This window comes from Drosophila suzukii, chromosome 2L (genome assembly GCF_043229965.1).
Source record: "Drosophila suzukii chromosome 2L, CBGP_Dsuzu_IsoJpt1.0, whole genome shotgun sequence".
NCBI classification, from domain to species: domain Eukaryota; kingdom Metazoa; phylum Arthropoda; class Insecta; order Diptera; family Drosophilidae; genus Drosophila; species Drosophila suzukii.
Genome location: NC_092080.1, coordinates 9,086,887 through 9,099,653, shown reverse-complemented (window position 1 = coordinate 9,099,653; position 12,767 = coordinate 9,086,887). Strand labels below are relative to the sequence as shown.

The window sequence follows — 12,767 nt, the reverse complement described above, 5'->3', positions numbered from 1 at the left end:
CAACTCTCAGCCACTCTGCGCAGAATTTATCTGCTATCGTTGCACTAGCCAAGTCTTTTTAGAAAACTAGTTCAGATCCAGGTAATCCCTGCCACAGCTTAGCTCTCGTTTGGGCAGCTTTTCGTTTGGAAAAATCCAATCGGATGTGGAGTATACACCGAAGCCACCGAAAGACAGCCAACGATTGGATGGGCTGCTGTCTCAAGCATTTAAGCCTAATTTGAGGGAGGGCTGGATGCTGGGTGCTCAAAGGAGGATAGGCTAGGCAGGTCCTGGCAATTACAGTTAAGGCAATTTTCGCAACGTGTCGCCCTGGCTGCCACCCACTTTTCCCCCACACCCTAATCACAACGACCAAGTGCAATCGGCTTTTGTGCCGTTTTTGGTCCTTTTTCAGCCTCTACAGCATCCTGTTGATGGCCTCGTTAGTTGCGACTTAGAACGACCAGCCACAGTACAATCAAATCGACTTTCACACACACACACACACGGCTGCCATAAAAGCGAATGTCCTGGCAAAAAATAGAAAATACCAAAAAGGTACTAAAACGAAAAAAGGAGGCCAACCAAATGCCATTTACATTTAAAGCACACTTTACAAACGGCCCACCCCTGGATGGCTTTTGTCTTTTTCGGCCGGGCCCAAAAAATAAATTCGCAAAACTTTTCGCAGCACAAAAACTTTAGCAATTTAATTAAACCGAAGCGACTTAGTGGATCGGGCCAAGGCGCGACACCTTTCAGTCTGAACTTTGGTGTCCTTTATGGCCGGCAAATGCCAGCGAACAATGTTGCCGGCGAACGGGGAAAATAGGGAGCGGAAAATAGGGTGATTTCCCGGGAAAATCAGGAAGAAAAGAGGAAGGTAAAAGGACATGCAACTGGTTGCACTCTTGCACTCTTGCACCCGGCAACATTTTATGGACCATTAAAAAGCGCTACAAAAATGAATCACAAGCGATAACAGTTAAGGCGAAAACTTGCAGTTTTCTTGATTACATACAAGTTGGTTTTTGTCCGAGGCTAGTTTTTAAAGGAGAAGTCGATTACTCATCCACCTGATAAGCAAAGCGATGGTAAAGAAAATAACGAATATTTTGATACCCTTCATAGACACTTTAGAACATGTTTTTAGGTAGATCCTATCTTTTAAATTTAAAAAGCCAGTTAGCTGTAATCATTTTATATATTTTTTAGAATTTCTTTATATTTATTTGGAAAACACACCTTTGATTTTCAGCGACATCCACATACTATTTTAAAGCTTTAGACAAGGTGATGGTAGGAAATTACGAATATTTCTATACCCTTTATAGAATAGAGAATATATATTTTTTTTAGAAGTACTATCCTTAGATCTTTCCTTTAGATATCCTTTAGATATTTCTTTTAAAAAATTGTAGAATATATATTTTGAAAATACACCCCTGATTTTAGAGGCATTTCAAAGCTCTAGACAAGATGATAGTATGGAAAAGAATGAATATTATATATATATATATATAGAATATATGTTGCTTGAAAAGGATCCCATCTTTCAATGTATATTTGAAAAATACACCACTGATTTTCAGCTACATTAACATGCTATTCATATTTATCATATTTGCTGTATTTCAAAGCTCTAAGCAAAGTGGAAAAATCAAAAGACACCATGAGATACGTAAATGCTTGGGATTTAAATCTTAACTGACATTAGTGTCAACGCAAAACTGACAGCCAGAGCACTCGGAAGCGTTTAAGTGCACTTGAGTGGATTTTAATGGACTCAAACGGAGAGGCGTTCGGGGAAGTGGGCGTGGCAGCCAGCTGGAATAGCAACACTCTAGACTCTTGTGACTCTAATCAAGCCTTTTGTCTCCGTTTGAGAGCTTAATGAGGAGCAGGAAGCTCTAGCACTCCATCTGTTCCTCAATCATGCTTTGCAGTTGAACCTCTACACAGTGAGAAAATGAATATTTTATTATATTTATTTCTCCCAGAAAAAGAACATAGAATATTTCTAAACAGTTTTTCAACTGTTTTCCGTTGAAAACAAATATGTAAATAATTTTTTGAAGCTTATACCTTTACCCAAAGATGTTTCTTCCTGTGCTTGGATATACATTCTCCTCGAGCCTAGCTTAAATTAAATGCAAAGCCAGGCAGTGTGTACTGTGGCCGCCCATTTCATGGACCATTTAATAACCAAAACATTTGCTAATTAGGCACCGAGTGGCAGCCATCGGCAATTGAAGCGCTGATGCGTGACTTAACCAGTGAGTTTCTCTCCGCACCATTATGCGAATCCTATGCAAATAAACAGCCACTCGAGTGCCGGGGAAAACTGGGCTAAAACGGGGGCAACAATGAATGGCAAACTTGTAAATAGGCCAGGATTTCTTGTTACAAATGCTCCATTCAACAACAAACTGAACTCGACTCGACTCGCACTTCTATGGCCTACTTCATTAATATTTATACAAAGCGAGAGAAGTTTCCAAACCCAGGCAAATGGTTTTTGCCTTTGAATCCGTAATGTTCGAAATGAGGCGGGGGGCGAAAACCTCACCAAGGAATCGTTTTCATCGTAATTGAACTATGTATAAATGCGCTGAGTTGCTTGTTTATTTGGTTATTATACGACTGTGCTCACAAAAAACGAGACAAATAAAATGCCGAATTGCAAATCAAATAAATAAATCAGTTGCAAGTTAAGCCAGTGTTTGCATTGCATTTAAATGTGGAAACTGATTTTCATTATTCCACATCCTTTTCATCTATTTGCAGAATCGTTTAAACATTGCGGTCAAATGAATCTATATGGAATTTTCAATGTTCGGCTGGTAAGTTGACAATAAACAACCACAAAATATCAAATGCAGAGAAAGGCTTTTTGTGCTGCTTAACCCGCAAAATACAAAGGGCATTGAGAAGCCCTTTCAACTTGACTGCACATGCCTCCGGACTGAAATTGATATTTTTGCCAAGGGGAAATGGAAATGTAATTAAAGCCAGCTTATCAGAGACATTTCCTTTTGCCCTGACTTTCATCAGCAGTTTGAAGCTTGCAATTCGCCCAGGACCGTGTCATTGAAATAAACAAACTTGCGATTCAACCAACCAGAAAATTAATTTGCAAATTCGGGAAAAGATATCACTTTGCTAGGATCAATGAAGCAGAATTAATATTCTTATTGCGCTTGTGTAGTATGTATTATTATTTAAATAAAATCAACACCACCAGCTCTCAGAAAATCTCTTTTGCGAAGGAGTAACCTTTTCAATTAGTCTCAAAAAATTGCATAAACAAGGCACCCCATTTTTTTGCCCATACACTGTGCAAAGTCACTTAGTCCTGAACCTCGGCATGTCCTGGCTGGAAGAAAGGACTCTCAATCAGAGGGCACTCCTTTTGAACTCTCACCACCTGTGTTTCTGCGCCAAAAATGAAGTTAAAGCTCTTTTTATGGGGCCAACATGAGGTTGTTTTTGTGGATGTTGCTCTGTTATCCTTTGGATAGAAAGTTTGCCTCCGGTTTGTTGACGCAGCGCATCCTTTCGCCGTTCCTCCGGTTGTTTTATTTGCCGTACATCTTTGTTGACTGAGTGCAAGAGTGTAACTAACGTGAACGTTGGCCGCGCGAGGAATTTAATTTGGCTGCAAATTGCTGACAGGAAACATTGTTGTCCCGGGAAATTTGTTTACATTTTGAGCAGTTTTTAAATTAATTCGTAAGCTTTCAAGAGTTAAAATATTTACTTTTTGCAGCAATTTAAGAAGGACTTGCACTGGGAATAGTGAACAATAGTCGGAATGCCTGCATATGCCACACAGCATCCTTTAGTCTAATCCGGATGGCCAGTTTGGCTTCTTTCATACATTTCCATGGCTGTTTATTCAAGGATTTTGCTGGGCCAACTCCTTTCGCTTCTGTGACCGTAAAAAGGACATTCACATATGCATATATGCATGAGAAATTTGGCAAAAACTTTGCAACTTACCATGAGAAAAAAACGCAAGTAACGAAACAAGTCAAATAAGAGATCATCAGATTATGTACAAACGAAGAGCTCACAGGCAGCTGGCCTTAATTGTATTAGAAAACGCACACAAAATGCCAAATGCAAATGGCAATATTTTACAAGTTTGAAAGGAAGCTGGAGCCAGTTACAATTTCAGTCTAATCCTTTGACTTGCACACATCCTCAGGAAAAAGTGGTCATGCATATGGCATAATAAACAAGCCAGCACACATGCATTTATTTATTTGAATGCCCAAACAAAAACCAAAATTTTTCACTGGCCCACAAAACCGAAGACAGCAAATACGGAATAAGCTAAAATGATGGACGTACTGGCTCAAGTAAAAGATACATTGGCCAGATACAACTGACATTGGCGTATGCTTGGATTTCCTGTTACTCGGTTTTTGCTATTTGCATACAAAACATTTGACTTTTGTTCCAGATGACAAATAAAATAAACGATATACACATGTTTGGCCATCTATGGGTTTGATTGGCCTGTTCCATCCGACAGATACAGATACAGATACAGATACTGAAATACGGAGTTCCCTACGTGACGGCGACACGAGCAATTAGTGTTGGCCTGTCCACAGACCGCCTGCTGATATCCCAGGAATCCAAGATACCAGGCATCCTTGCTCCTGGCAAATTAAAGACTTAAAGCCCCTGTAAATCCCCCTTCAACACGGCGTTTGTTTGTAACTCAAAGCAGGCATTGAATTCAACACCTTTTATGAAGAGCCCGGCGCATGCACATGCATACAAAATTCAAAGGACGAGGAGCAGTTCTGCCTCTGCCATTGTGGCTGTGTGCTTGTTATTTGATGACTATTTTAAGGACACTTTGCCGTCGTCGTTTTACCCAAGTGCCAGTGCACAAAGTGCTAAAAAAAAGACCTGAAAAAGATAGTCGCACATAGAGAATAAAATGATAACCAGGGTAGAATAAACCGAGTACGCAAATTTGATGAAAAGCGAACGAAAGTAAGCAGAACACAGGGAAAGATGAAAGCATCATTAGATTGAAATACACTTGAGACAAGATTCTAAAGTAGCAAGCAAAACTAAGTGGAGCAAATAAATAATACCTAGCGGTTTATAACTTTATAAAAATATATTATTATCATATATTTTATGAATTCAAAAACATATGTTTCACTTTTTATAATAATATTTTTTATTTGCTACCTCAAATTGTATTTTACCATTTAAGACCAGTTAAATACACCCATCCTGGCTTCAATCAAGGTCCGAAAACCGTTATGTAGAGTACGTCTAATGAAATTTGCCCCGCAGAAGACTCGAAAGACAGTGGCAGACTTCAAAGTGAATGAAAATCTAAAGAAAAACTGATGGGAAAAACGGAACTTCACGGACCAAAGGAAAAGTGAGGGGAAGTTAAAAAGTAAACAACCATTATGCACTCCACATAAACGATGGGGTTCCGTGGTCGGGGGTTTTGGGGTTGGAGGACTACGATGCTATCGAGAGGGTAAATGGCAGTTGGGCAGCATAAACACATTTTACGGGCCCACTCCACCTTCCCACTCACACACAGCGAGAAAAATAAACAATTTCATAAGATATGCGGAAAAAATGGAAGAAACAACGTTGGAAAATATCTGAATATTTCTGCAGGGACCAAGGGGAAAAGGACAACGGCAGGAGGAAAGCGGAAAATGCAAAACAAACAAAACATTTTCAGATGGTGGCAAAAAAAAGGGAAAATGAAGGCGAGCCAGGCGACGAGACACTTTGCCGCCAACGCAAATATACCCCAAAAAGTGGGTAGGGAAAAAACAGGAAGTGGACTTCGGGAACAGTGTTGGCCACTAAAGATATCACAATAAATCCAGCATTATAAATAGTTTAAATAATATTATTTCTTAAATATAAAGAGAATATATTTTTATTATTGTAGGAATAATAATTTCAATAGTTGTGATTTTATAGGAATTCTTTTTTTTTTACTTATGATAACTTTTAAAAGACTTAATATTTTTTTTAAATGTTTTTATGCATAATAGGACTTTGGTAACAGTGTTGGCCACTAAAGTTATCACCAAAAAATCCAGAATTATAAATAGATAAGACTGTATTATTATTCAAATCTAAGGGTAATTTTTTTTTGTTTATTGTAGGAACAATAATATCATTGGTTGTGATTTTATAGGATTTATATTTTTTTTAAATAAAAGTTTTAAATTAAAGTTAAAAACTAAGAATTTGTTAAAAATATTGTTTATGCATAATATAAAAAATTACTTTTTGTTGTTAAACGGACATTAAATATTTATAAATATAATACACATTTTAAATTTTGTGTATTATCATATTTTTTCAGTCAACTTCCTAGCTTTATCAAATAGCCAATTATATCTAGAAATGTGCCAAATTTGCACCACTGTCCAGGAAAAGTGAGAATCGGGGCCGAGTGGACGAAAAGGAAGAGAAAAGGAGGAAGAGACCGGAAACTGGGGGTGACAAGCAGAATGGCGACATCGTTGGCCACTCAGCGGCGTTTGACACTTGAAGCAAATGACAATGTGGCCGGCAAGGACAACGTAAGGACAACGCTAAAGAGCACAAACAAGGGCCAAACAAAAAAAGCAAGAAAACAGAAAAAAAAGGAGAAGACAAACAGACATAAATATTTCAATTTTTGTTCGAAAAATTTCACTTATGCATACATATGTGTATGCCATTTAAGTGCGTGAAGTAAAGATGAAATATTGAAGGGGGCATAAAATTAAATCCATACTCAAACATACAAAGAGGAAGGATGCTGAAGTGGGCCAGTTGGCATAACAAAGTGCTGATAAAGCGAAAAGCTCGCACGCGAATGGGGAAAACATTAAAAAAATGAAGGAGGAAAAACATCTGCGGGTCGGAACAGTCGTAAATATATGGAAACCCTGTGGCCTGTGATGGCCCCTAAATTGTAAAAATAAATGTTCAGCTCGGAACTTGCAAAACAAAAATATATTAGCATATGTAAGAGCAATAATGTTTTGTCTTTTATTTCTACTAAGTTAATTGAACATATAAAGGACAAATCATTTTAAATTTTCCAAGCATGTACGATTTTCTAGAAATAGAATGTTTAATACCAAAGAAAGCATTAAGCTATCTTATTTTTTTAATCAAACTGCTGACAGTTTTTATCTTCAAATCTTGTTTATATCTTGTCCATACCTGGTCAGCTATTTTCCTAATCTTGTGGTCACGCCCCTCCTTAAAGCCACACCCACTCATATGGCATGCAATTGGCAATGCAACTCTAACTCCCCTGTCAATCAAGTGACAGCTACCCAACCATTTGAAAATTTCTTTCCCTTTTGTTATCCTGCTGTTGAGAGGAAGGAACCTCCCTGTAAAAACTGCTTATCAATGAATAGTGGAAAACTATAGTAGCTATATCCAAACTTTCCCATAAGCATATGTATATGTAGGGGAATCCGTGGGGAGATTGGCTGAAAGACATTTGCATGTGTATTTGGTTGTTGGCTGGTTGGGGCTTTTTGTTGTACCATTGACATTTACGCAACATGTCCCTGTTGCATGTTTGCAATTTGCATTTGCAAATAGTTGCCAAAACGAACATCAAATGCGGCTTGACAGAGAGGCAGGATCACAAAGTGCAAGTTGCGGCGCTATAACACTCTGAAAAATATGACATTATTTTTAAACATTTAAACATTTTATATTTAATAATTATTTTAAAATTTGTTGACTTAAATTACGAAGAGACAGGATCTCAAGGGGCAAGTTGGGGCGCTATAACACTCTGAAGAATATGACTTATTTTTGACCTTCAATATTTGCTTTTTAATTTATTGTCTTAAAGTTTGTAACATACATTTTTGTCGCTGCAGTTATTTAATTTTAATGTTTCCCAACTTTAAATATGTTTAATTATGAGAGTGTGTCAAAAAATATTTAAAATATTTTTTAATTTCACCAAAAGTTCTCTGCATACCAGCATTTTCAATATGCTTTTTCTAGCATCAAAAAAGTCTGGGAATTCGACATATTTTTTTTGCAAATCTCTTTTCTGACTGTACTGCCGTCAGTCTGACTTTTCCCAACGAAAGTTTGTAAATATGCATGCAAATTTTTCCCGTTCTACGTTTTTTTTGTTTTCAATTTTGGCTGCCTAGAGTAAGCATTTGTGTGGGTGGCTTGGGAGGCGATTTTCTCCGCAGTTTTAGTTACAGTTTTCGGTTTCGGTTTCATGTTAGCCATGTTGCGGCAGCTCGTGTTGCCTGCTTTTGTTGTTTGCCTCTTGGCATGCATTTTGATAGCATCCCCCCAACCGAACTTTTGGTATTTTCATAAATGCATATACAATATGCGAGTGTGGCTCTTTGTATCACAGCTGGTGTATGGTGTGTGTGTGGGTGTGTTATAAATTGGAATATTGGCCATATTGATAAGCACACAACGACAGCAACTAACTGGTCTAGTTGGGGATAACATCAATATTCTATTTTTTGCCAGGAGCACTTTTCATTTGAATCCCATCTCGAGCGTTAATTTGCATTCCCAAAATGCCACAAGGCTGCCACTGAGTCTCTCTGTTCGTATTTTTCGTTTTTTGGGTATTAGCATATTGAAATTTGATCTGTGTGTATATTAGTGTGTCAGTTGGTTTGCTCGTCAATTAAAGCATACATTTCCCATGTCGATTTTCCATTTTTCCATCTGGGAATGCAGGCTCATTTGGATTTGAATACCATTAGAAACTCGTTATGGTCATATTTCGAAAATGGAGACAATGAAGCAGGAATATTTGAGAGCAATTTACTGGGCACTTTGTGGTTACACTTGAATTAAAAATTGTTTAAGACTAAGATATTTATTTAAGATAAATTCAGCTTAGAAAAAACCATAACCAATTCTTAAATCATTTCCACTATATTTTCAATTAGGAAAACATTGTTCCAAAGTTTGGATTAATAGAAAAATCTGTTCCTAAACAGTACTGCCATAACTTTCGTGGCTAAAAAACACTTTAGCTAACTGAACTCATTTAAAAGTGCTGACGTTCAGCTCAAAAAACATCAGCAAAAAGTGTTCGCACAACATCTTCAACCAGAAAGAGCAATTAAAAAACTGTTTGTTCCTTTCTGGCAATTCACTTAAAATTATTAACAAACTTCGGCTCTGACTGGGCTGGCCTAAAAGCCGACCAAATGAAGTTAGCCAAATTTCAATCTGTTGCCATGACCAAACAGAAAGAAAACTTCAAGGAAATCCCACACACTCTCGCCCAGATAAGAAAATCTGGGGACTGGGTTGGGTAAGTGCAAATCAGGAAAAAGTGCGTCAAGTTTTTGCCCCAGGTCTCCTTTTTTCTTGGCTTTCCCTTTGCTGACTTAACAACATACAAATGATGAAAATGAATGACTACATCCTTGGAGCAGTGAATGAATGAATGAGTGAGTACATGAATAAATGCATGAACTGATGTTTGCATGTGGAACGCGATGCTGAAAGCAGCTTACTCACGTTTGTGTAATCAGTGTGAAACCAGCACAGACCAAAAAAAATGGGAAAAAGGAAAATTCCAGGGAAAAGAAATATACTTAGGAAGGAGGAAAAAGTATTTCGAATAGCATATACCCCTTGGAACATTGGTGTACCATTTGCAAATTAATTTTCGTACTCATAGCAATATTAATATAATAAAATACTAGGTAATAAAATGTATTTTTATTAATTCAATTTAGGTTTATTTTTAAATAGAAGAAAGACGACCATCTATTTCTAGAGTAATAGGTATTGGAACAGGAGGCATCCCCGCCCGAAGTTCAATATACATGGTGACATGACCCACTCCAGCCAGGACTTCCATTCCTTATCCTGCTCTCCACTTTTCCCAGGATTGTGTGACACGTCGCTGTTTTCGGGTGATGAAAATTCCATGTGACAATCGCTGTGAGCTATATGCGGGGGCGGACTGAGCTTAGGGCGTGGCCAAGGCAAATACCTTTATTGTATGTCAACGCGTCAAAGCCAAAAGCGCCAAAGTCAATTCGACTTGCGGTTGTCGCTCCTTGTCGCTAACAATTTTCCAACATGCTTTTCCTTTTCTCTCCCTCTCCCTCTGCCTTCACCTTTTCCCATTTTCGTTTTCCCACCCGCACAACAAAATCACTCGGCTGCCTTAGATTGGCTTGGCTTTTGGCCACAATGTTATGGCCCGGCTTAAAGGCTTTGGCTCTAAATGCACTCGCAATGACTCAACAATGGAGCTGCAGTCCATAAAGCCACACGCACCCATTAAAACTACTTAACGACCAATTAAAATCACCAGCAAGGCAAAAAAGAAAAGAAGCAAAATTGTACAAAAAACTGAAAAATGCAAGTCAATTGCATTTATCAAATGCTGCCAATTAGAGCGGGCGAATGAACAAAAGAATTTCCTTGGGAAAACGAGGGGAGTGCAGTTCCAAAACAAAAGCCAAGTCAGGGCACTAAAAATTTATGACAGCAACTAACCTCAAAATGTGAATGCCACCGCCACCCAGGGCGCATTACGACCCAAATGCTGTGCCAAAGTTTGAGTAATACTCTTACTTTTGAAAGGGTTATGTAAATATGTAGGCGGAAATAGTTCACATTGAAAAGCCACATCCTGAAAAGCATTAACAAAATATACGAGGGTGAAATCACTTTAAAGGGTGCCTAAAAGTATGCAATGAAATAGGGAAGGTTGTCCTTTCAACTGCATTTAAGGGAAATATGATATTGAATACTTTTAGACACCTTTATAAGACTTATAAAGAATTCCGAGAATATAGTTATGTCTTTAAAACCTTTTTAAATGAATCTAAATCATTTACCAATTTTAAAGGGTTAAATTTTTTAAACTCTAAGAGTATAAAGAATAACTTTTTAACAAAAACCCTAAGACTTATTAACAAAAAGTCCGTTGATGGGTGAGTATTTTTTTCGAAATATAACTCAAAGAGCATTTCCAATTCCGTCAACAAAATAAATAGCAAATCTCTCCACTTTTTGTGGTTTTTGCTTCGGCGCCAGTGATGTCGAAAGTTGATTGCGCTTTAATGGCCAAGGCGTTGCACAAAGTTTTGGCCTTCCCCTCGCAGAATTTCTTCCCCCTAGATATGCATTTGGGAAAAGGAACATTTCTAATTATTTAATGGCTGCACCGCATGCAGTTTTGTTATGCAAATGACCCCATGGCCTGCCAAATATTTACGACTTGGGGCGTGTTCGGTTGCAGTATATTTTACCCATTTCCATTTCCATTTTCAACTGTAAAGCGAAACTTTCCAATCATTATTGCAGGCGCACTCACACACATGGAGTGCGGAAAACTCTCGCACACATACAAAACACTCTTGGCTGAACACGTAATGGCCTCTCTCTTTTTTCCCTTTGTGCAGTGATACGTGCGAGGCAAACAAAAAGAGCGAGGCCCAAACAAAAGGCGCTAAAAAAAAAGAAAGAAAATGAGCCGCAACCATAATCGGGCTTAAAGTGCTCGGGGAAACTGGGTGAAGAATTTCCCACTTAAGAGGGAAAAGCAGGGGAAGCAGAGTGCCAAGCACATTAAATTACGACTCTGGTAAAAGAAAGGAGAGCACTTGGATTACCAACTTTTTCCAGTTGCACATACCCGCATTACATTCAAATGAGTTGCAGGAAAAGGTGGTGCCGGCCATTTTTAATCTGACTTTCCATTTAACGCAGGAAAATTTACCGCCCAGGCCAAAACAATAACTGAAAAATCAATCCAAAGAGGCATTTCCGGTCGAGTAGTAAAGGGTTGCTTTGGTTTAAGGGTTTATGGTAGTAAGACTATTTTACTTTTCCATGAATTTAACTTGGTTAAGAGACAAGAAAAGGATAGATGTTTCAGTTAGTTAAGATACAATATCCCAATTAAGAATATTATTTACGGTTTTCAATTAAAAATCGGTTTAAATTTAATGTCATTATAGGTGTCTAAAAGTAGGCAGTGAATCTATTGCACTTCTGAGTTTGAAATATATTGTTGCATACTTTTAGATGCCCGAAATTACATTTGATTTGATTTCAGTGGCCCCTTGATAATTATAAATAATTAAAGCAGAAAACTCTTTCTATTTTCACTAAATTTCAATTCAATTGGCCTTTCCTTTCCTTATTATCTAGCAACTTTAGCTTTGTTCTCTGGTGTGAATTTCAGCAAATGACAGGACCACCATTCCATTTGGTATGTGGCCTTTTGACAAGAACGTGCCCGCTAACTTGATTGCCATTTCAATTGACCGCAGTTTTAGAATGCCTTTTTGCCATAGTCATGGCCAAAAGCCATGGGCTGTGGAATTGGCAGCACCAGCTTCTGGCTTTTGTGAGGCTGAAGGCTGAAGCTGTGGCTGTGGCTGCCTTTTGTCCACTTCCGCATCATTACGGACTCAGTCGCTTTTGTCGGTCTTGATTTTCCCCGACATCTCCCTCCAATTTGGCTGCTTTTCCTAGCATTTCCCGGCTTTCCCCGGAGCTTTTTGTGGTTGGCGAGCGGCTAATCTGTCGCGCTCATTGAATGTCCCGAATAGAAATCTGAAGTCAGAGCAGGGTCAGTCGACCGGAAGTGGCCACAGCTGCCGGATGCATCGATAACCATTCGCCATGTGTGCGGACTATGGGTATGTTTCGGATACAATTGGCTCGGCATTTTTTGTGCGGTTTTTCCGAGAGAGGAATTTCAATTAGCGTTTGCTTTTGACTGGGCCAGACTGGGA

At 38.4% G+C, this 12,767-nt stretch overlaps 1 protein-coding gene and 1 long non-coding RNA gene across 2 annotated transcripts in view; one reads left to right on the top strand and one right to left on the bottom strand.

Moving 5' to 3' along the window:
• LOC118879223 (uncharacterized) overlaps positions 1–3,122 on the top strand; it is a 33,370-nt gene extending 30,248 nt beyond the window's left edge. The window contains exon 3 of the long non-coding RNA XR_005015657.3: positions 2,770–3,122. This is a non-coding gene — a long non-coding RNA (uncharacterized lncRNA). The remainder of the gene's footprint in view (positions 1–2,769) is intronic.
• Positions 3,123–8,080: 4,958 nt separating this feature from the next.
• Positions 8,081–8,554, bottom strand: LOC108013075 (uncharacterized). Its single transcript, XM_017078699.4, is given in 5 exon segments — positions 8,081–8,137; positions 8,140–8,320; positions 8,322–8,410; positions 8,413–8,505; positions 8,507–8,554. Coding segments are annotated over 5 exon segments (468 nt in total).
• Positions 8,555–12,767: the final 4,213 nt, after the last annotated feature.